This window comes from Pteropus alecto, unplaced genomic scaffold (genome assembly GCF_000325575.1).
Source record: "Pteropus alecto unplaced genomic scaffold, ASM32557v1 scaffold22, whole genome shotgun sequence".
Taxonomy (NCBI): domain Eukaryota; kingdom Metazoa; phylum Chordata; class Mammalia; order Chiroptera; family Pteropodidae; genus Pteropus; species Pteropus alecto.
The window spans coordinates 6,767,005-6,791,459 of record NW_006434839.1 but is presented as its reverse complement, the minus strand read 5'-3'; the positions used below and the strand labels follow the sequence as shown (position 1 = coordinate 6,791,459).

General features: G+C 35.3%; 1 protein-coding gene across 1 annotated transcript in view; it reads left to right on the top strand.

Annotated features, from left to right (window-relative positions):
- The window catches only part of EXOC4 (exocyst complex component 4), a 643,761-nt gene that overhangs the window by 63,193 nt on the left and 556,113 nt on the right, over positions 1 to 24,455 (top strand). The window contains 1 exon segment of the mRNA XM_015588393.2: positions 10,175 to 10,418. Within this exon segment, the coding sequence (XP_015443879.1) occupies positions 10,175 to 10,418 (244 nt within the window).

Here is a 24,455-nt window from a genome sequence, read left to right as displayed (position 1 = left end):
TAAATCAAGCTATATTCAGAGACTGCAATATGCTGATCAGCCCTGCAGCCAGGCCACAGGGACACCTGCAGAACAAAGGAAGATTTCTGCTGGGGTTACTAACAACTTATTTCTCACTCCTGTGAAGGGGAAACAGGAAAAAGTCTTTAAGTGGCTGCCTACACAGGATAAAATTGTTCATTCCCTATGGCTAAAAGCATAGAGAACCTATAGATTAAATTCTGGGAGCTGTCAGCAGGCCTTTCATGCTACCTATTCTTTCCTTTTCATGCTCCATGCTCTTACCCTTCCTCACCATACGTCCATATCAAAGGAAATGGGTAAACTAAGTCTTTAAACTGTAACTCACAGGAACTAAAGAATGATATATACACTGAATTCCCTCTCACTGTCTTTACTCTGTCTCTCTCAGTGTCTTTCTCTGGGTGTCTCTCAGTACCTTTACTCTCTCACTGTTCTTGTCTCTTTCTATTGTCCTTGTCTTTCTGAGTCTCTCTTAGGCTCTCTCACTGTCTGCCTCTGAGAGACCACACTCTGTCTGTGGAGTGTTAACCCTTCTCTAACTTTGGGGTGTGTGTTGAATTCTTTCTCCGCCAACAGTATAGAAAGAATTCTCTCAGTTCAGGGCTTCGTTTCCCTCCCACTCGGGAATTTGCCTTGTCCTTCATCACAATAGTTTATCGAGCATTGGGACTATCTGATGTTTGAATGTTTGGGAATTGCCCTATCGTACTTTTTAATTTTTCACTTTTTATTTCTCAATAATTTTCTCTACTTCTATGTAAATTGTTCTCTTAAGCATTCTATCTCTAGTGGGATAAATTTTAATAATCTGTATTTTTATAGGAAATTATTCATTTCATTTAGTTGATCAATTATATATATGGGTCTATAAAGTATTATGGTTTTGAAATTTTTTGTTTCCTTTTTGTCATTTATTTGTGCTATCTCCCTTCTCTTCTTGATCAAAGGAGCTAGAGGTTTGTCTAGTATGTTTTTTATTTTCCAGAAATAACCAGGATTTGGATATATTGATTAGATAATGTATATTCTATTCTCTACCTCATTATTGTCTTTTATCTTTATTCTTTCCTTCTTCATGCTTTTTTTCTAAGCAGAAATTGAAATTATGTTTCTCTGATTTTCACTGATAAGTGTTCAATGCTACTAATTTTCCTCTCATCAACACTAAATGTATCCTATAGACATTAATATGTGGTATTTTCATTATCATTTTTTAAAAAAGATAGTGTCTTATTTCAGTCTGTGTTTCAAGTGTTTTTAGTAGAAGAATTTTAAATTTAAAGATGAAAGGGCCTTTGTGTTTGTTTTGTTTTTCTTAGTACTTCTGGTTTCGTTGCACTGTATTCAGGGAGTGGTGTTTGTAATATTTCTACTTTATGCAACTTGCTGACATTTTCTTTGTGACTTAACATATGATCAATTTTTGTGAATGTCCCATGGGCACTTTAGAAAAAGGTTAATTATTATTAAGAGTCGAGTTTGATATATATCCGTAAGATTTATCTTGTTTAATTATGATGTTTAGGTCTTCTGTCTCCTTTATTTTTGTGTTGTATTAAAATTTTCTGTTAGTGTGTTTTTCCTCTATGTATCACCTTTGTTTCAAAAGGTGGTTTCTGTTTTATTTGGTACATAAATAGTCATAAGTGTTATAGCTTTATTGTGAATTGTGGCTTTTGGTATTAAAAATGCTTTTCTTTGTTATGGTTAATGCTTTTTGAGTGGTTTACATTGGTTTGTTCTATATTTCTTGCTTCTCTAAATTTGTTTTAGATATGTGTATAGTATATAGGTGGGCCTTGCTTTGAGTCAAATTGAAAATTTTATAGGCCAGTTGGATCCATTTGAATATATTGATATGACTGATAGATTTGTCTCAACTGTGTCGTACTACTTTATAAATATGTGTATCTTTGCTATGTTTCTGAGATATCAATTCTTTGCTCTTTATAAAATCTTTGGTTTAGAAAGAGTTTTTTTTCTAGTGGTTGTCTTTTAATATATTTAAAAACCATTGAAAATATTCTTAGCCTCTTTTTTCTGTAACTTTTAACTCTCAGATTTTTGTTTTTATTAGTATCCTTTAATTCTCATCCATTCCCTCGATAACAACAATATACTTTTTCTTTTTCCTCTCTTCTGCCAATCTTTAGTTGCATTATTTTTACTTTTTCACAACATACTATTTTTGTATAGTTGGCATTCATCCATACTCTCGCTTTTGTTTTGTTTTAAACCTTTATTTAAATATTTTAAGTGCTCATCTGTCTTTTTGCTGAGACTTTCTCAGTTTTTTTCGATTGGATAAAGCTCATCTAAAAGATTCCTCAAGAAGGGAAGGTGCAGAATTCCTTCCATTGAAAAATACTCTTTTAGAACGAGGCTGAAAGCATCACTCTGCCCGACTTCAAACTATACTACAAAGCGGCAATAATCAAAACAGCATGATATTGGCAGAAAAACAGGCACACAGGCCAGTGGATCAGAATCAAGAGTCCAGAAGAAAACCCATGTTTTTATGGGCAAATAATTTTTGACAAAAGAGCCAAAAACATACAGTGGAGAAAGGAAAGCTTCTTCAATAAATGGTGCTGGGAAAACTGGAAAGCCACCTGCAAAAGAATAAAACTAGACTGTTTGTCTATTATCATATACTAAAATTAACTCAAAATAAATATATTTACAAGCAATGCCTTCAATAAGGGTCTAACATCTAAAATATACAAAGAACTTATACAATTTAATAACAACAACAACAACAACAACAAAAAACCCCAAGCAATCTAATTAAAAAATAGGCTTGGGACCTGAACAGACTCTTCTCCCAAGAAGACATACAAATGGCCAACAATTATCTGAAAAGATGTTCAACTTCACTTGCTATTAGGGAAATGCAAATCTAAACCACAAGGAAGCACTATCTCACACCTGTTAGAATAGTTGTTATGCGGAGAAAAAGGATCCCTCATACACTGCTGGTGGGACTGCAAATTGGTACAGCCACTATAGAGAACGGTATGGAGATTCCTCAAAAAAATAAGAATTGATCTACCATATGATCCAATAATCCCTCTACTGGGTATTTACCCCCAAAGACTTGAAGACCCATATCTGAAAAAGATATTTGCATGCTGATGTTCATGGCAGCATTTTCATGGTGGCCAAGACATGGAAGCAACCGAAGTGTCCTACAATAGATGATTGGCTAAAGAAGCTGTGGCACATATATACAATGGAATATTACTCAGCCATATGAAGAGATGAAATACTACCATTTGCGACAACATGGATGGACCTTGAGATAATCATGCTAAGCGAAATAAGCCAGACAGAAAAAGTTGAAAATCACATGATATCACTTATATGTGGGATATAAACCTAAAAGCAAAACAGGACAAAAGACTTCATGGACATGGACAATAGACTAGTGGTTACCAGAGGGTAGGGAGGAAGATGGAGTAAAAAGGGTCAAATATATGGTGACAGAAAGACATCTAACTACGGGCAGTGAACATACAAAGCAATAACTATGTCTGTCTATCATCTATATCTATCTATCTATCTATCTATCTATCTATCTATCTATCTATCTATCTATCTGGATATAGATAGTCATACACCTGAAACCTAATAGATTTTGTTAATGTCACCATAATAAAAGAAAAAAAATTTAAAAAAGAAAAATACTTTTTTACTTATAGCCTTGTTATTTAAAGGACAACTTGAGTGGGTATAAATTCCTTGCTTTATACTTTTGCTTATTGAGCTTTTTTTGTAAAAAGCTATGTGTGTTTTATGAAAATTCTGATGCCAATCTAATTTTTTTGCCCTCGTAAGTTACTTGATCATGTAGGATGTGAGGACTTTTTAGCTGAGGAATTGAATAGTTTTAGTAGGATATGTCTTGACGTTGATATTTTGGGGAGTTAATTTACGTGATACCCAGTGGACTCTCATTTTGTAAATTCAAGACTTTTATTTTTGGGTAAGTTTTCTTGGTTTTTATTTGAAGTATTAGTTCTATTATTTGTTTTTCTTCTAATGTTACTTTTTTCTTTTCCTGGCTTCCATTTCTACAACTTTCTCTTTGATCTTTTTATTTCTTTATAGCTCCTTTTATTTCCTGTTTTAGTTCTTTGTATTTCCTCAATACCCTTTATAAAATATTCATTTGAGTTTATTCTCCCTTGGGTATTTTATACATTATTTTTCATGTATGAGATAATTTTGTCTTTTTCTTTCACATATTAACTGAGTTTTGTCAGTTTTCTTCTTACACCTTCACTTGTCCATGTGTGTTCTTAGTTTTTGGATTTTTGACTTAAGGTGGCTTTTTATTTCCACAAATTCTGATTTGAGTATATTAATTCCATCTGGAGTATTGTCATGTAGTTTTCTTGTGTTTTATGGTTGTTTTATTACAGGAATTTTCCTCTGTTGATGTCCTGAAATTTTTTTGATACACCTCTATATCAATCTGTTCATTTTTCTGCTCATTTTTATGGTAGTGGGGTGTTTATAGGAATCTTAGCTCATTGGCTCCCTCTTCTGTCACTATAGCAAAATCTAGATACTTTAGTAGACTTTTTTGTTTGTTTTGATAGGAGAATGTTGTTCTTAGAATTTTGACTCTTGTAGGATCCCCAATTTTTCCTTTTCTTTTTTCTGCTATCACCATCCAAATGCCAAAGGGCATTTGTCTATTTGTGTCTTATTTCTCTTCTAGAAACGATGTGTCTCAAACATTATTCCTTCAAGTTGTGTCTGCTTTTTTTTTAACCTATAGTTCATGCTCTAATTTGCTTAGTTAATTTTTAGTATTTCAAAACTTAGGGTGGACTTTTTCTAGCAATTGTTTTAGATCAATCTTAGGTTCATCTTTAGCTCCCTTCTTGTTTCTTCATCACAGTTTTCCCCAGTCTACCTTTGTTTGCAACAAAGTCTTGTGGCCGAGCATGAGTGAAGCAGGAGCATGAGAGATCACTTGCTGAGATTAGGTGGTTTTTTTCTTATTTTTATTTGTAGTTGTTTTGAATTCGGGGCAATTTCTCCAAGTTATCTAAAGGGCATGCTTGACATTCTATGCTGTTTTTGGAAGAAATATGGAGAGATGAGGACCTAAGCAGCTACCATTGTCTTCAGCAACCCAAAATTTCCTAAAGTTAGAAGTTTTAAAATGATGTTTTTACTTTCTTTTGGTTTGTTTTTGTGTTTTAATGTCATGTCTCATTTAATGTGCATAATTCTGTAGATAATGTTATCGTCACTTTACAGATGAAGAAATTGAGACCTAGCAAGATTTCATGACTTGAGAGAGATAATACAACTAGAAACTGGTGGAGATGAAAATCACATCTAAAATGTATGATGCTAAGCTTTCTTTCTTTTTACTACACCATGCCGTCTCCATGGGCAATTGAACTTACAAAAACATACATTAACAAAGGGCTGCAACCTAATACATTTTAGTGACTATTAATATAAACTATCAGTTCATCTTTTTTTTGTCTCTTCTCTTACCCTGTATCCCTGTTATATTTTTAGTAGCTTCTCTCTATTAGCTGCTACTCTTTGATCTTCAAAGTTACATCCTTCTTACTCTAAATGAGATAATGCACATCAAGCACTATCTCAAGGGAAACTAATTCAGTAGGTGTTAGTTTCATTTGTTTTTATTTTAATCGAACCTTCCACTCTACCTTCCCCCAAGGCAAACAAACAAACAAACAAACAAAACCATCATTTCCCCTTAGCCCACTTTTACTTATGGAAGGACCTATGCACATTTACTGTGCTTTCAAACTCACTGCAATGTGGCATTCATCTCCACCTCATGTTTGAAACCAGCCCTGTCTTGAGGCTGTAAAAACTCCTAGATCCTATAAATGATAGCCCTAAGTAGCAGTTGGCAATAACCTTAGGCAGCCTCTTTTCAGGAGTGGGATGTTATATTGTCTGTAGTTTTCTTTAAAGTAATTTAATCTGTACCCTAGGGGTGCTTAGTTAACATTGTTGAAGTACCCTAATCAGGAATCCACACTCTAGGGGTAGTTAGTTAACATTTGAAAGACTCTAATCAAGATTCTATACTCTAGAGGCAACTGATGCCTCAGATATTGCTCTCTCAATCTGCACCAGTGGGTGCATTAATTAGAATAAAAGATGTTAGAAGTAATTTTTCATTGGTGAAACGAATAGTATTTAAGATATGTAGTTGACCAAGTGCCTCCACTGGGACATGAATGGAGGATAAGGATTTGGTGAGGCTAGCAACCTACCAGTGTAGTCTAGAGCTTGATTGGTCCTGGACTTGCAGTCCTTGGTGAAGGATTTTGTCAGCTTACCTGGCCAGTGGAGCATAAGTCTCTATAAACCTACGTGGGCCAAATCCACCTGCCTTTGCCTCTTTCTCTGCCCAGAGCTCTTTGAACACACACTCTGGCTCCACTTATTGTTTGCATTTCTTGTCTATGGAGATGTTACTCCAAATTTTGAGCCAGACTATTTTTTTTTTTAATTTCTTAATATATATTTATATAATAGTATTTTTTAGTAGCTTGGGTATCAGAACTATGAATTTGTAGTGACACTTGGATCAGAAGCACAAGAATTATTTTTAAGTGGTAACTTATTGTTTTCTGCTTGAGAATATTGTCAGTATTGAGGCCAGGTTCCCATCTGTGGGGGCAGCATTGTAGATATGTAATTCTCCTGATACTTTAGTGGTCTAATTAGGTTTGGTAATTTTTTGAAGCCTCCTTTTTATATTGAATTCTGTTCAATACTGGCAGACAATTATCTTATATAAGGATAATGTTCTTGAATATATGTAAATTAAGTTATATAGGTCAAAATCATGTATGTGGATTTACATAATTTAAGTACCATGTATAGTGTAAGGAATGACATTTATCAGGAATTTTTTTTACAGTAAACACTACCATTATCTTTTATACCTTAATTAACATGTACAAATGATATAGTGTATTCAATAAAAAGTTTATTACCGTAGCCCTTATCTTCTGCAATTTGATGACACTGATGTAGAGGTATGGCATGTGTTACCGATCTTTCTTTCCAAACGTACTGAGAAGAAAGCCATAGACTGGTCTTAATTGCTTTCTTTACTCAATGGGAAACAGAAAAAGTAGTTTTTTTTATAAAATATTTAGCTCCATAAATGGATTATTCACCTTTTTAACTGTTTTTTTTTTTTTTAAGTGGGCTATCTATAATATAGGTATACATAATCAGCTATAGGCCTTATAATCAGAGATGATAGAGATTTAAACTGTAGTTAATAGAATCATGGAATTGTAGAGTTTGAAATGACCTTAGATGTTTAGTTAATCATTTCGTGAGTCCCAAAGTGTCTTATTTAAACCCTCCTTCCAGGATTTCATGCCTAGCCTCGACCACTGACATGAGTTAACATCCACTTAGAAATGGAACTATAGGCATATAAGCCTGTCTGTCTGCCTTATAGGAAATAGTTGATGTCAATAGGATTGTAGTAGAAATAAATGGTTAAAGGACATGAAAATCTTTTAATATTTAATGCTGTTCTATCATTGAAAGCATTTAAAACCAGGTTTAAGATATTTTTACTTGTTAAGATCCTCAGAGCAAAAAAATCAAAGAAAATTGGAAAAGGGTGTAAAGTATTTCTACTTTTTGAAATGTTCTGAACCCCACATATTGAATACATATTATAGAAATACAAGATATAAGGGGATGATTTGAGTTTAGTAGTTTGGAAATATGTACATTTTGTTCTAATTGTGGTGTGAGGCCTTACTGAATTTCAGCATAATTATTTTTGTACAAGGCTTTTTTCATAAAGCACCAATCATTCTATCTGACCTCACAGGGCTTTTGTGATTATTAGACTAGTCTTCATGGTTGATTATATTATCCTTTTAAATTGCCTTTTAATTTTCAGCCGATGTAAGTGAAATAGATAGTATAAATTAATTAATATTGGATCTGTTCAGTGTTTATGCTCTAGGAGATTTCAAGAGACAAACAGAAAGAAAAGGTTCTAAACAAACGTGCCATTTGGGGCAGTGGCATTTTATTATTCATATCTTGCTTATTTGTTGTTATTAATAAACTGTCTTATCAGTGTGCATATAAGTAGCTATATGCTCCATAATCTAGGGGCTTATTGATTTAAACTATGTTTATCTCATTACCAATCACTTTTGAGTCAGGTGGCTGCAAATTTCAAGTGGCCTTTTACATGGTCCTGTTTGTAACTCATATGTGCTCTTTTGTGAAGATTATTTTGTCCCTACTAAATTTCTGTTACTTTTTTTCCTTCCTGAAGTTCTGCTTATCGTTTTGCTTCATTTTCCCCCTCTAACATGCTAAATTTAGATGGCTCATTGACTGCTAGGTACTTTTCTTGCTGTTGGGGTTGGTCTTGTAGGATGGAGTAATTATGTGGCCTGAGGTGCCTAGAGCTTTATGTATAAAACAAAATCAGTAACTGAAATGTCTATTCTTGAAATGTCATGTTTGGGAACATCGGTATTCTTTTTTTGATTTGCCTTCAGAATTGTTATGTGATCTTTAGAGCATAAGGCTTCTTGGTTCTACTCCCAGATTACCAGTAATAATAATAATAAAAAAATGCCATATCAACAAATGCCCTTGATGTTATGAAGAAAATCATATGATTTTTTATTTATTTTTATTTTTTATTTTTAATGCACTTCTCTCTCATGGGTTTCTGGGCTCTAGAGAATCTTAAGACAACAGGATCATGGATAAACATATAGAGGACTTATTTACTTTGGAACAAACTTGTATAAGTAATTTCATTCATATCATTCAGTATCTTTGGTTCATAGTTAAATACCTTTGGTTCATATTTAAGTGCATTTTATGAGTTGGGAGCAAAAAAGTGAGAATAGCCTACGCGTCATCTGAAGTAGAAGTTTTAGAAAATCTATGTAGTGGTTACAAGGGCTTCATCTACTGGGATATTTTCATTCTTCTCTAAATAAATAGATTTCAGTGCATTCCAGTGGTGCTGAACAACTTAGAGTGGGCTTGTAGTTTAGTTACTCTTGAATCTACTAAAGAAGAATGCATACGTTCTTTCAGGGTATTGTATACTTTTAAAGTCTTCTAGTTGTTTTGGGGAGTGGAAGAGAGGGGAAGATGAGGAAAACTTTATGGGTCCATATTTAGGCTTGTACTCATTTTTGCTTTGTCTGTCTTAATCCAGCCATTTGTAAAATGAAAGAATTATTTTTAGGCCAGAGGTTTTTAACCTGTGGTTCTCATGGCAGTTGTGAAACCTCCGAAATCACATGAGAGTTTTGGTAGTTGGAGGGAAAAGATTTCAGTAGGTAACCGAAATCTCAGATCCCAGTGCCACCTCCCCAGCTTCTCACAGGGGTCAAGAGCCACCGTTCTAGCCTATTTCTTCCATTCCCAAACCAGATGATTTGGATGAAAACTATAGTCTCAAGATCAACAAAGACTTCTGACATATGCAGTTACTTCTCAGAAACTTCCATCAATAAGCAAAACCTATCTTCAGTAGGTAATGATTTTATGGTAGACATATGTTTAAAAAAATAGGGTTTTTTTGTTTGTTTATGAAATACTCTTCATTACTCTTCCTCAAAGTTTTCTCTCATTTGTACATACTGGTTTTCCTTTATTTTTCTCCTTCTCTTTTATCATTTGTTATAATTTTAACTTATTTACCTTTTCTGCATGTATTCGTAACGTCTTTATTTCAAGCTACTTATCTCTTCCAACTAATAAATAGGAATTTGAGACTATGGTCTGGCTTTTTAGAATTTTACAACACAAACTATGACATTTTATATAGTGAATGTGTAATAAATATTGAGAACTGACTGAGTCATCATAGAAGTGGTAATCTATGGAAACTTCTCATGGAAATTTGCTTACTTGTTTTTAATTGTTTCTGTCTTTTATTATGGATAGGTATGATTTGAAGAACATACTGTTATTTTGTGATTCTTAGATAGTTACTGTGTAAATATAATTTAATTGAAAAATCTCTGATTTCTTTAGGGGAGTAATCAAAGCATTGATCTCATTTACTAGACCCATTCTGTTTTTGAATGGAATTTTGTAATGGAATCTGTGTCTATTTATTTTTCAGTGAGAGAGGTAAACCTGCAGGACATCAAGGAGGATTTGGAATTGGATCCGGAGGAAAACAGTACCCTTTTTATGGGCATTCTCATCAAGGGGCTGGCCAAACTGAAAAAGATCCCAGAGACCGTTAAGGCGATCAAAGAACGCTTGGAGCAGGAGCTAAAACAAATTGTGAAAAGGTCTACAACCCAGGTGGCAGACAGTAGCTATCAGAGGGGAGAGAACCTCACTGCGGAGAACCAGCCAAGGTAGATGGGGCGCAGTTTCTTTTGTTAATAACTTTATTTATTGTATCTTTTCTAGGGCATGTGAGGGTAATTATCTTCTGTTGATATTATTTCTTGAACTTGGGATACTATATCCCATACAAACTCAGATTGGTGAAAACAGGTTGGATGGGCATAATTTAGCTGTTTTTTGATATAGTTGAGGTTTCAAAGCATTTTGTCCATACTCAAAGAATGAAGCAATTATTGTATATTTACTAAGTACTAAACAGTTCAAGGCAATTTATATATATTATCTCATTTGAGTCTCACTACAACTTTATGAGCTACTTATTAGCATTCACATTTTACAGTTAGGGAAATGAGGGCTCAGAGAGTAAGTAATTAACTCAGGGTCCCAAACAAGAGGCTGGTCTTGGAGTTGAATACAAGTCCATGGTCTTTCCTTTGCTTTCTCCTTTAATGTGTGGTGATATTTGTCAATAGAGAAATCAGTCTCAGAATTCCTGTATCTGCTTAAAACAACTAATGGGATTTGGATTTCATAATTCTTGTTTCATAAGGGGAAAACTGAATTTGTACTCTGATCCAAACTCTGTCTCAACTATCAGACACTGGGAGATCGTTTCTTCCTAACCAAAGTTTAAGTCATAGACCAATGCCATCTGGTGATGGGGCAAGATATTTGTAATTGAGGCTTTCCTAGAAAATCCAGTTTTACTTTATATAAGTCACTGTTCCCTCCTCCTCCATCTCTGCTTCTACCCGCGAGTCCTCTGCATATACCAGACGTAGGCAAGGCAGGCATTTGGCGAGGGGGTGGTGGTGGTGTGGTGGGGGAGGCCAGTGGAAACTACAGTTTCATCTGAGAACAGGGGGGAAAGTAGAGCATGTCTTCTCAGTTGCTCAAATAATGTGACTTCCTGGAAGGTGCTAGACAGTGTGTGGAAGGCATCCTGATCTTGTTGACATGTTGTTAAGGAAATGCTGCTGTTTGTAATTAGGGCTTTAAAATTACTTTTAAAAGAAGATAAATGAAATTAAAAGAAGAAATAATAGTAGCTTACTTAGTATAGAATTCTCCAGACTTTCTTTAAAATTTTTGGAAAAATTAATTTATTTACATTTTATGTTTTATGTATCTAAATAACATTGATTTTAATTAGACTTTAAACTCATCAAAAATTAATTTCCTTGTAAATTTGAAAGTATGATTGTTGAAGAAACCATCCTATACCCCTCTCATGCCACAGAATATTTCAAAGCACAGGTTTTCATGAGCAAGCATGGGTTTTGGAGTCAAACAGACCTGACTTTGAATGCCAGATCTACAATCTGAGGAGAGTAATACCTATCTTATATCTTATAGTGTTGCTTGTGTTAGATGAGGTTATATAGTTAGAGTTTAGTACAATAGCGCCAGTAAGTACTTTAACATGCATATGTGTGTATATGAATATACAAGTTTATATTCTTGGTTCTTTCCTCAACTTCCATGTTCTTTGATCCACTCATATTATGATCCAAGGAGCTGGGGAATGGTCCTAAATTGAACTTTCCTTCTTTCTTTGCCTGGTGCCTGGATTTCCTTGAAGACCTTTTACCTCTTTACTCATGGATGCTCCAAAATTTTGATTTGCTGCTTGCCCTGTCGCTGCGAGTCCCTAGAGGAATAGAATACACTGAACTTTCATAGAGAAATAACATAACTATAATATATATTGGAAATAAAACGAAAAGGCATGCATCAATAACGTCTCTGCAGATCTTATTACAGTACCCTTAAAAGCAGTGTGTCTTTCAAAGGATTTTGACCTCTTCCTCTTCCATTCCTTAAGCCCCTTCTGGAAGTCATGAGTGGAAATCCAACAGTGGAAGTGGAAATTCAGCATGCTGCCCCTAGAAATAATAAATGTTTCTCTGTGAAGAATGAGTCAGCAGGAGGGACTTTTCCTCTTTTTCATTTTTTTGTCAATATTTTAAAGGCTTTTGTAGACAGAATATACATATTGGATACTGGCAAGTGAACAAGCTATTTGTCTTGGTTTCATGTCTGTAACATGATCCCATTTTATAAAATGTACAAATCTGAAAATTTGGGCCAAAATTCTTTGTGATAAAATAGTACAGGAAAAGCACATGTTTGGGGTGAACCACTTTTTGAAGATCAAAGATTAAATTCTTGGCCTGGAATTCTAAATGACATAATTTTAAGCTAGTCTGTTGTGGCTGTGTGTTATCAAATGCTTTTTAAAAACTTGTCAAGAAATAATTATCTTAGAAACATCATTCAAAAGTGATTTGCATTGTTGCTTCTAGAGGTTTAGAAGGTTGAGAAGGAATTTTGTCAGATTGTCACTTGAAGCTTGCATGGTACTTTGTGTTTATCCAACTTAGTGGGAGGAGTTAGTGGCACTTATTTTAGAGAGAAGTCAAGTCACAATGTTTGGGATTATTTTTTATTTTTATTTTTTTACCATCACCGCAAGGAATCTCATACTAAAGATATAAGAATCTGTTTTTCTAAAAGAAAGTTAGAGCATAGGCAAAAAGAGCCATGATTCCTTCTTCCTCAGCATGCATATTCTCTTCCTCACCCTCCAATGAAATAACCTATTCCAGATCATTAGCATATAAATGCTACTGTGAGGCAGGATACCAGCACTAACTTTTTCTAAATGTTTCATTGTTCAACATCATCTTATTTAATATATTCTGGTTGTGATGCATTGCAGGCTTTTTTCCATTTGTCTTTATGTAAAGAGAATTAATGTTGTGTGCTATTTTGCTAGAAAAATAGAAGGAACTAGGCTAGTGAATTCTGTCCTACAGTGCCAGAATACATTCACAGCCATTTTTTAAAAATCACTTTGGTGATCCACATATTGGATTTTATTTTTGATTCCCCTTCCCCAGGCTATCTAAACTAACATTTCCCAAAGTATCTGTTGTCTGTTTATAGGAAGAATATTTTGTCTTTCTGTTCATTCATAATCTATCGAGTATCTATAAACCTGTGCTTCCTATTAAAGGAAAATACCACTATTATTGTTGCCAACTCGATAAACATTAGGGTAATAACATGTGCTTTGCTAATCTCCCAGGACCACCTGCTACCCATACTGTCCTCAGAAAGTCAGGCAGTGTCTTCAATTTCAGGCAGCTAATGCGATCTGCAGCCCGTGCAGCTCATAACCAGCTTCTTCAGCTCCTGCTGCCTAATCACTGATTCTTTCCCAAAATCTAGTTCACAAGTATTTTCATATCAATTTTGTTTCAAAGAAACTGGAAGAAGTTCTCTAATATTTAACAAACAAAGGCATGAAGAATACATGGAAGAAATGAAATCTCAAAGGTGTGATATCTTGTCAAGAGCATGAAAGAGAAAAGAATGTTGGAAAAGAATGATTGGCTTGTGTAAGGCAACTGCTCCATCTATTTGAATATGGTTCTGTTTAAACGTTAAGGCAGAAAATTCATTGCAGAGGGAGGTGTTGGAGGTCTGTTCCGCTTTGGTAAAACTTGGTCTTGAAAGAGGGCAGAAAAGATTGAATGAAACTATGGTTGCCAGGGAGACCTTTTTCTCTTTGAGGAAGAGACCATTTTGCAATGTTCCTAGATCTTTATTATGAGTGAAAGAAGAGAAAGTGATAAAGCAAAGAACAGGGCATGATCTGTGCTCACTTTGAAAGTCATGTTGAAGGTTTTGTGGAAAACATAGGAAAGATATACTTTAATGCTAAAAGTATTTGTATTTGATAGTAAGATTGTATGTTTTATTTTTCTACTCTATTTTGCAGCTGTTAAATTATAGTGAAAAATAAATTATTTAAGAATTTAAAGTATTCAAGTTATTTTAATCAGGAGAAATAATTAAAAATGAAAATCCTATTTATTGGGAGTATCAGTATGGAAAAATATAATACCTTTTTGCAGATCAAAGGGATTATGTCAGTTAGATTACTTTTCGTGTGTGTGTATTTGTGTGTGTGTGTGGTTATTATCTGACTGCTCGTAGAAAAGAAGCTTCAAGAGAAGAAAGCACTAGTTTGCCTTGTTCAGCACCTAGCACAGAATCCACCTCACTCAGGATAAATATCTTTTGAATGAAAGAATGAATTCCACGTATACTGAATATCTGCTATGGACCAGAAACTGGGGCAAGCAAATAAGACATGGTCTCTGTCCTTACGGAGTTTAAAATCTAGAGAGTAAGAAAGGCATTAATCAGAGAACCCTGAGATAAGTATATTACTACAAATTGTATTAAGTACCACAGAAGAAAAACAGTGTGTCGTGAGAACGTGTAACCATGGGAGCCTGAGCTGGTCTGAGTAGGTGGGCGTTAGGGGAAGTGTGTGTGTGTGTTGTGTGTGTGTTTTAATGAAGACAGCTTTTATTGCTTGGTACTAGTTGTAGTTATCAAAGCTCCATTCATTTGATAGCACCTACCAGTTTTTTTTCTAGTTGTGCAGTTAGCTTGATATCCACATATAATAAATGTGAAGGAAAGCAGCCAGATTCTTGATATGCCATTTTCAAAGTTTTATTGACCTCCGTGGTTGAGTAGATTTTGATAATTATTGCCAAACATACAATAATACCCAGTTATCATGTCATCCGTAATGTTTGAGAGTTAATAAGTTAATAAGTGAGGTTAAACTTATTTTCATTTGTATAAAAAATAATTTGTTATGATATTTGGGTTATAGCTGGATATATTACTTCAAAATAATCAGAGTTGAGAGTGGGTAGAGGTATAGATAAAACAAGATTAGCTATAAATGATACTGAAGTAGGGTGATAGGTATAGGGTGGGTCATTATGCTAGTTTGTTTACTTTTTTAGCATTTGAAAATTTCAGAAATACAATGTTCAAATACTGTTTACGTCCTTTTTCAGTGAGCTATCTATTTTTCTTTTTTTTATTGATTTGCCGGAACTCTTTATATATTAAGAAAATTAGTTCTTAGACATTTATATCACAATATTACCCCAGTTTCTCTTTTGACTTTTTGATGTCCGGACTTAGACATTTGTTTTTTATTTTTATGAGGTTACATTTATCAATATTTTCTTTTATGGCTTCTGGGTTTTGTGTCAAACTTAAGACTCCCCCACTTTTAGATTACAAGAAAAATTTCCCAAACTTTCTTCTAGTACATTTTTAATATCTATATTTTTGATTCATCTAGAATCTGAAAAAGTGGCTACACTACTTTTAAACAAACATAACACTTATTACATTGTACTGTGGTGGACTGTATACCCCTTTCAGTTCTGCTTCCTGTGTGTCTGTCATGTAATTGATTGTCAGTGTTAGCTGCATGAGTGTTGAATAATTCTAACACTGAATCATCTACTTTATAGTCATGGTCTTTTCAAGGTTGTTATTTGCTTCATTTCCTAAATTTTTTTTCTGGTTTCTCAGTCTATGAAGGCTGTGGATTTGTAGGAATACATTGAATTATTGCTCTAAATGTTGAAAAAAATGTATTTAAAAATATTTTAAAAATTCAGAATACAGAACTCTGAACGAGGCCATACTGTTGTAATAGAAAAGTCTTAAAAAGTGGTTTTATCTATAAGAAGATTTAATGACACAGGTGCCAAGGTTAGCTTTGCAGTACAAATAGTGTTTATGAAAAGAGAAATAAATACAATATTTCTTGTGATTTCTTTAAACCTATGGCTAGAGTCAGGCATGTGTTTCTTTTTCAGAAAAGTAGCATTATCTTTCATCTCTCTCTTACTCTTGTATCTGAAATGTAGGATTTTGTGGAATTGGTCATTTTATTTTGCAGAATAGTCGTTAAGAGCAGCTTTGAAGCAAGGTCAAGCATTTGTCCTTGTGCTTTCTTGTAGCCATTCCCAAGCACTGCATGTAGCACCTGGACATGCTTGGAATCCGGAAGGGCCTCGATGTAATTTAGATGAGTAGTTAATTCAAATCAAAGCAGGCGGGAAGCAAGTAAATTTGACTTCGGTGATTATGATTCCATTTGATTAAATCTCTGCTTTTGATTACATGTATCAGTGAGAACATGCTTTAAATACACCCAGCTATTAAACACTGAAGGGTATGAATAGGATGAAACAGGGACATATAGAAGAAATTCCACTGTTCTTCAACTGGAATATATTCCCTGCAGCTTTACTGAAATATTTTTAGAACAAATGAAAGGAATTAATTTTACATATGGGACTTATTATACCAGTTGTTAACTAAAATATACAATTCATTACCATAGAAGGTAGGTACTGGTCCCAAATCTATGTATTTTCTAGTAAGACTTATATAAATTAATTGATAGCTTCATAACATGGTGAATTACTTAAGTCAGTAATGTTTATAGCTCTTTTGTAAACGTGAAGTCAGACAGCTGTCTTTCTGATTGTATATTGTCCTTCGGTTTTAGTCTCTAGAGAAACGGTGCTTGGCTGGATAAGCTGGAGGTCTTACTCCATATTACATTTCTTAAATCATTGTTTTATATTTGTCAGAGTAGAAGAAGGTTTTTGATTTCTCTTGTTTTGCGTACTACAGCAGGTTCAAATTAGAGATTGCACCAATTAAGGGAATAATAGCTGAAATTTATTTAATGGGTTATTCCTGATAATGTTATCGGGTGTCTACCTTCATGCTGCATCAAGGCCACTTCTCTCTTTGGCAGATTGTGGAGCTGCCTTCGGTCTTGTCATTTTCTCTGTACTTGTTGATGTCACAATACAAAAGATACTCCACACACAAACTAACTCTGAATCTTTTTCATTGTGGAAATGTACAAGGACTTGTATAAAATGAAATTTTCCCTTGGTGATGTTTAGGCGTGGTGTCAGATATGATTAAAGCACCTTTGTGGGTGTGTCTCAGGCTGTATTTCTCCTGGGGTTCTCTAGCACCTGGCCCATCCCATTATTATGGTGTCTGACCAGATTGGACCAGGAGCTTCTAAGAGGGGAGTGAACTTTGTGTTTGCAGCCTGATTTAGGAATGGACACATGTTAAATGTTCAAGAAGTTTAATGAATAAGTAAAAGATTCAAAGAAGACAATTTTTAATAAGAAGCCTCTTTTTAATTTTTATTTATTTATTTTAAATCTCAGCACTGCTCACAGTGAGATCTAAGAATCAGCACGGGTGTCATTTGAGAGTTAGAGATGCAAATTACTCCTGTGGTGGAGGGGTGATTAAATTGGAATCTCTGGGTGTAGGGCCCACAGGAGTACGCGCTTTAGATGATTCTATGTGCACTAAAGTTTGCAAACACTCTTTATAACATCGCAGACATCACGGAGTTTGCAGTTTTGTAGCATTTATGCTTTGCAAAGTAGTGTGCCATCTGGTGTCTCACCTGAGTGAGCCTCACCATTGGCCTTGTCACGGGTAGGGGCATTATTATTAATCCCAGATTTACCCAAGGAAATGTGAAAGCTGAAGTAATTTGACAGTTCACAAAGTTTGGTGGTGGTGGAATTAAGAGTAGAAGTAGTCTCTCTACCATGTAAATTTGCTTTCGGTTCATATAAACATGACTTTCTCATTTCCTGGCCCTGATTTTGTTTTTCTTCAGGAGTAGGGCATATCTGCACTGATGTATCCATTCTCCCACACTCCCCATTGCGATCAATGGCATGCCTCTCAAAGATAGCTGGGCGTATTAATAAGTCTGATCAGCAGCCATAGAGTAAATGGATCTTAATTAGCTCACCTGAGAATCAAACTGATGGCGTAGAAACCGAAACAATTCCCCTGGAGACTGTATATTCTTGTACTGAGACTAATATACAACTAAATTCTAAGAATGCACACCTAAAATCTTAACTTTTGTAATCTCTGGAGAGTGCATTTATAATTTTTCTAGTGTTCCACTGTGATGAAATATTAATTTTGAAATGGAGGAAAGGCTTTTCACCTACCCTAGATTTATTGAGACATAATTGGCATATAACATTCTGTAAGTTTAAGTTATACAACCTTTTGATGTGATACATTTATATATTGCAAAATGAGTACCACCGTAGCACTGGCTAACACCTGTATCACATCAAGTAATCACATATCTTTTTTTGTGATTGGAACAGTCAAGATCTCTCTTAGCAACTTTCAAATATGTAATACAGTATTATTAACTATAATCACCATGCTGTACTGTAGATCTCAGAATTTATTCATCATAGAGTTGGAAGTTTGTGCTTTGTGATGGCTGTCCCCCCATTTCCTTCACTCCCCCAGCCCCTGATAATCAGTTCTAGTATCTGTTTCTTTCTTTCTTTTTTTTAGATTCTACATGTAAGTGATTTACAGTATTTGTCTTTGTCATATTTCACTTAGCATAATGCCCTCAAAGTCCATCCATGTTATCGCAAGGAGTGGGATATCCTTCTTTCTCATGGCTGAATAATATTACATTGTATATAATATGTGCCACATATTCTTTATCCATTCACCTGTTGATGGACACTTAGGTTGTTTCCTTATCTTGGCTATTATAAGTAATGCTGCAGTGAACATGGGAGTGCAGATATTTCTTTGAGATCCTGTTTTCATTTCCTTTGGATATGCACCCAGAAGTGGGATTGCTGGATCTTTTAATAGTTCTGTTTTTACTTCTTTGAGGAACCTCCATACTATTTTTCATAGTGGCTGCATCAGTTTACATTCCCACCCAACAATGCACAAGGAACCCATTTCTCCATATCTTCGCCAACACTTATTTAGTCTTTTTGATGATAACCATCCTAACATGTGAGGTGATATCTCATTGCGATTTTGATTTACGTTTCTCTGATGATTAATGCTGTTGAGCACCTTTTCATGTACTTTTTGGTCATTTGTATGTCTTCTTTGGAAAAATGTCTATTCAGTTCCTCTGATCATTTTAAAGTCGGATTGTTGGTTTTCTTTGTTTTTTTTTTTTTTTTTTTTTTTTTTTTTTTGAGTTGTGTGAGTTCTTTTTATATTTTGGATTATTAACCCCTTATCAGTTATATGATTTGCAAATATGTTCTCACATTCTGTAGGCTGTTTTTCATTTTGTTGATGATTTCTTTTGCTGTGCACAAGCTTTTAAATTTGATGTAGCCTCACCTATTTTTTCTCTTGTTGCCTTTGATTTTGTTGTCAAATTCAAAAAATCATTGCCAAACGGATGTCAAGGAGCTTACCCCTATGTTTTCTTCTAAGGATTGCTTTTTGGATATGGTGTAAGATAGTGGTCCACTTTCATACTTTTGCATGTGCTTGTACAGTTCTCTGAACACATTTTTTTGAAGAGATTATCTTGGGAAAAGCTTATGGAAGAATGATAACTAATACTTTAATTAAAAGAAAGGGAGCCAGGGTTTATTTTGTAATTGTAGCCACTAATTTGCTGCACGTTAGAATGAGAAATTCCTTCATAGTCATCTCTCCAGAATTTAGACACCGAGCCTGGGAGGCTGACTTTTTAAGTAGGGAAGTGACACAGGAAGGAAATGTCTAGAGCCCAGTTTAGCATTATTTTTCCTGTGTTTCATTCTTCATTGTGAATAGTTTTTTTCCTTTTCTTTTCATAGTGCAGATGGAGAATTAGTCAGCACTCTTCAAATAGTAACTTCTTTTTACATGAACATTGTTATTAGCAAGTGGTGAAACTTATCTCTACCTTTTAAAAGCAGGTATTAGATAACCTTAAAGATTAAATGGGATCTATCCCCTATTTGAAATGAAAAATTCTAGCTCAGCCAAGCTTATTAGGAAAATGTGTACGTGAGATAAAGCTACTTAAAACTAAGACTATTTCGATATGAAGTAATGATGATTAATTAAAACTTTTTTTATGTAAGACCTGAGTTCAGAGTTCAGTATTTTCTTATCTTTTAGATCATAGTAGTAGTAGAGAAATATTCTGTGGTTATTGCGTTTGTTAGCGGGAAAATGCAGAACCCTGATATTAAGGTTTCAGCAGATAAGTTGGAGAACAGAACTGATTTTCTACCTTGTGTGTGTGTGTCTTTGCTTTGTGACCAAGTAAGGAAGCTTCTTGGCTGAAATCATGGGGTTTCCAGCCAAATGACTAATTCTAATTTTCCTGGATGTTAAATTTAGATTCAGATAGTTGTATCTCACCTTAAAAATTAAACGTTTTTCACAGCTTGATGATACAGCTCTATACAATAGACACTTCTTTCTTTGTGCAATTGTGACTATTCCTTAACATTTTCTTCTTATTCCTCTGCCTTTTTTCATGGGAGTGCTTGAAAATGAGACACATAGGGATAACTTCGGGTAGGAAGTTAATAGATCTGGGATCATAAGTAACATTTTATTTATATCTATAATAAGGCTGTTTTTAAAATTTGCCAGGTAATCGGATGAGTGTTTAAAGGACAAATACGTTCTTCATCTTGGCAGTTTTCGTTTTTGTGTTTTTTTAAGACTTAAAATAGATTTTATTACGGCATTAAGTTAGCTCTGAATGTATATATCTTTCAGCTTGTAACTATACTTTTGGTTCTTATGTTGAGGTTGAAAAGGTTATCTTTTTGAGAAGATAATTTTGTGTGAAATATCTGTAATTGTGGTCTTCTAAAACCAGAATATTATAATCTATAAATTCATTTCCTTACTATTTATTATCCGTAGTCAGGTCTCCATCTCTCCCATCTATTGGAGCTCATTTTTTTTATTCGTTTTTTTTTTTTTCCAGCAGATACTTATTTATTACCTATCATGTTCTGGATATTATGACAAAAACTAAAATATAGTGATACATCAGATATAGTTCTTAACTCTCAGTGAGTTTACAGTCTAGAGGGGGAGAGGCAAGGACTGAAGGGTTGTTTTAATAATCCAAGGAAGAGATGATACGACCTGCATTAGCAGAGTAACAATGGCAGTGGAGTGAAGTAGGCCCATTTGACAGAAAATAAAGAGGAAGATGTAAAAGAAGTTGGGGATTGATTGGATTTGAGGAAGGAAGGGAGGTAGGGATGATTTGCAGGGGCAAGTGGTACCATTTACTGACTTGGGGAACCTGGAGAAGTAGATTTGGGGGTAGAATTTGATGAGTTCCGTTGAAGACATCCTTCGTTTGAGGTCTACAGCTTAGGGGAATGGTCTGGCCAGAGATATGTTTGGGAGTCACTAGTGGATGGATAGCTGAGGACATAGTGGTGAATGAGTTCACACAGAGAGCATAAGGATTGAGAATAGTTCACAGCATTGAAGCAGCAGGTGGAGGGAGAGGTTCCTGAGAAGAACCAGAGAGGTGGAGGGAAAGTGGAAGAGTGTGGGGTTGTGGGGCCAGTGGAAGGCAGTGTTAGACAGTGTTTCTAGGAGTGAGTGGTCAGTAGAAACAGGGGCTGCACTTATGTGAGTAAGGACCGAAGAGTGTCTATTAGATTAAGCAAAGTGATCATCTGAGACTTTAGCGAGAGTGTTTTTGTAGAGTGCCAGTGTGCAGCGAGAAAGTAGAGGTAGTATAGACAGTTCTGCTGATTCTCTTTCCAGCCTTGGTTTCCCTGGCACCCTAAGTACCGATATCTCTTTGGCCTCTTAAAATACTTTATTTTTTCCTAACACCCCTTAATAGGAATATTCTCCAAAATTCAGTCCTTTGTTCTCTCCTTATTTCTGAGCTTTATTTTCCTTGTCTCCAAATGAGGATAAAAGTGGTCCAGCAGGTCCTTGAAAAACGTTTTGTTCCAAGTTTTATTATAATGTTGATAGGATGCTGTAGAAACTCAACTCTTGTTTATGTCTCATTAGCCGTTGGTTAAATTGGTTTTGTTACTCACTGTTTCGCTTTGAGTTGCAGAACCTATCGTTGACGTTGAGGGCTTACTGTACCTTCCTCAGGGAGTTGTCTTGAGAGAGGATTTTATGAAATAATCCAAGTAAAGCACTTCACACAGTGCCTGGGCACGTTCTAATCATTGTGGCTGTTGTTGACGTGGTGGTCTTTGTCGTCATCCTCGTTGCTGTCATCATCATCATTTCACTTCAGCCTTACTGTTTTAGGAGTGTCTTCCAGTATGACAGCTTTAGCTGCCAGCTGCATGCAGAGGGCGCCAGGTTGGTGTCTCTAATTCTAGACTTCTCCTAATACTGCCACCCTACATTGCTCATTCTTTTACTCATGGACTTGGACACCCACAAAATTTGACTGAGTGCTTTTTCCATTCTGGGCATTGGGACATGTGTTAGGGTCAAGGTGTGGTTACAAAGAAGCATAAACAGGGACTCCATTTTCACTTTCTGGCCCAGGAGGCCATGCATGTCACTTTTTTGTCACTTTACACGGTCCATTGTGATCATCTGATTTTGTTTGGAGCAACTATAGAATTACAGAGGAATGAAAGAATTGGCTCTTCCATGAATTAGGCCTCTTTTAGTTATGTCATAGAAACCCAACCCCAAGTAATTAAATTAAAATGGGAGTTTCATTGGGATGGTACTGGAGTAGCTTACGGAATACGAGCAGCACTCTACTAACCAAGCCGAGGGAAGGACAGAGATGCAGGTGGACAGGCAACATTTGAAGCATCTCTTGTCTCCTTTTTAGTTTCCTCTAGATGATAACTGCTAAAGTTACATAAATAACAAATTGCTTTTTATTACACTTTTACATTTAATTTTGCATTTAATTCTCACAATCAATTTGTGTTTATGAAATTGTATTTGAGGAAAGTTCTGTTTCAGGAACTGGAAATCTGGAACAGTCCCATGGCTTTTTAGTAGAGAGGTGGTGTCAAGTCTAGGTTTCTAATGACAGTCCTTTATACTGGCATTTGCACCAGTTGCCATCTCAGGAGCAGTAGTTTCTCTCACTATTTTCTGACTCTTGAAATAACCTCTGTGGATGGGTGTGGGGGGGTGAGAGAGAGAGAGAGAGACAGACAGACAGACAAAGACAAAGAGAGGGAGGAAGGAGAGAGGAGGAGGGAGGGAGGGAGAGAGGGAGGAGAGGAGGGGGTGGAGAGGGGGGAGGGAAGAGAGAGAGAGAGAGAGAGAGAGAGAGAGAGAGAGAGAGAGAGAGAGAGAGAGAGAGAGAGAATGAATGAGTGTTCTTTTCTTCTGAAGGGTAGAAATTACAATTAATTGAAATTCTAATCTCTAAGGTTCTTAGGCTTATTTCTATATGAGGCTTTCTCTTATTCAATTCAGTTTAAGGAATCATCTAGTAATTTAATGATTCTGCCTGCTCTATTGTCTTTTAGATCAGTGGTGAAAACCTTGAGCCTAACAGGATTTAAGCAACTGAGCTAACTGCAATGTAGTGTTTTATCTCTTATTTATTTAATATTTTGTGGTGGGAATGGAGTTGGGAATGATTTTAGTGGGGCTTCGTGTGTTTAGGTCATTCTGAATATGTCTGCAGCTAAAGGCAAACCCTTGTTTTCTCAATATAGCATTGTGTGGGCAGTCGGAAAGTGTATATGAATATTAACAATACATTTCGGTTTATTTCTGGTAGCTTTAAATTGGGCCAGACTCGTGTTCTGTTTATGTGAATGATTCCTAATGTTTTTTATTTGTTGATGCATCGAGAGTCTTCTTACTTTCTCTTTTTTAAAGAGAGTATATGTTGGTTGCAAAATATGTGATTGACTTTGGTTTCTTTTTCCTTATTAGCCATTCACTCTTCATCCCACTGCTGAGTTCAGCTTCCAGTGCTCCTCTGAAACCTTTCCTGCCAAGGTTACTGGGGACCTGTGAGTTGTAAATTTCTCTCTTTACCTTACCTGACTCCTGTGTAGCCTTTGGCTCTGTTGATACTCTCCTTTGTCTTCTAAAATTTTCCTTCTTGACTTCCTTCCTCCTCCCTAGCTACTTCCTAACCATCTTTTCAATGCCGCTGTTTCAGGGAATGTTGGCTGTGGGACCTTGCTTGCTTTTCTTTTTTCTTATTCTGCATATTATCCCTGCGTGATCTCATTCTTTCAGATATTTCGTACTTTTTAAGTTTCCGATATCAGTCTCTCTTCTGAGCGCCAGACTTGGCTATCCAAGTACCTACTACCTTAAACGTAACATAATCAGATCTAAACCTAACATGCTCCTTCCAAATTTCT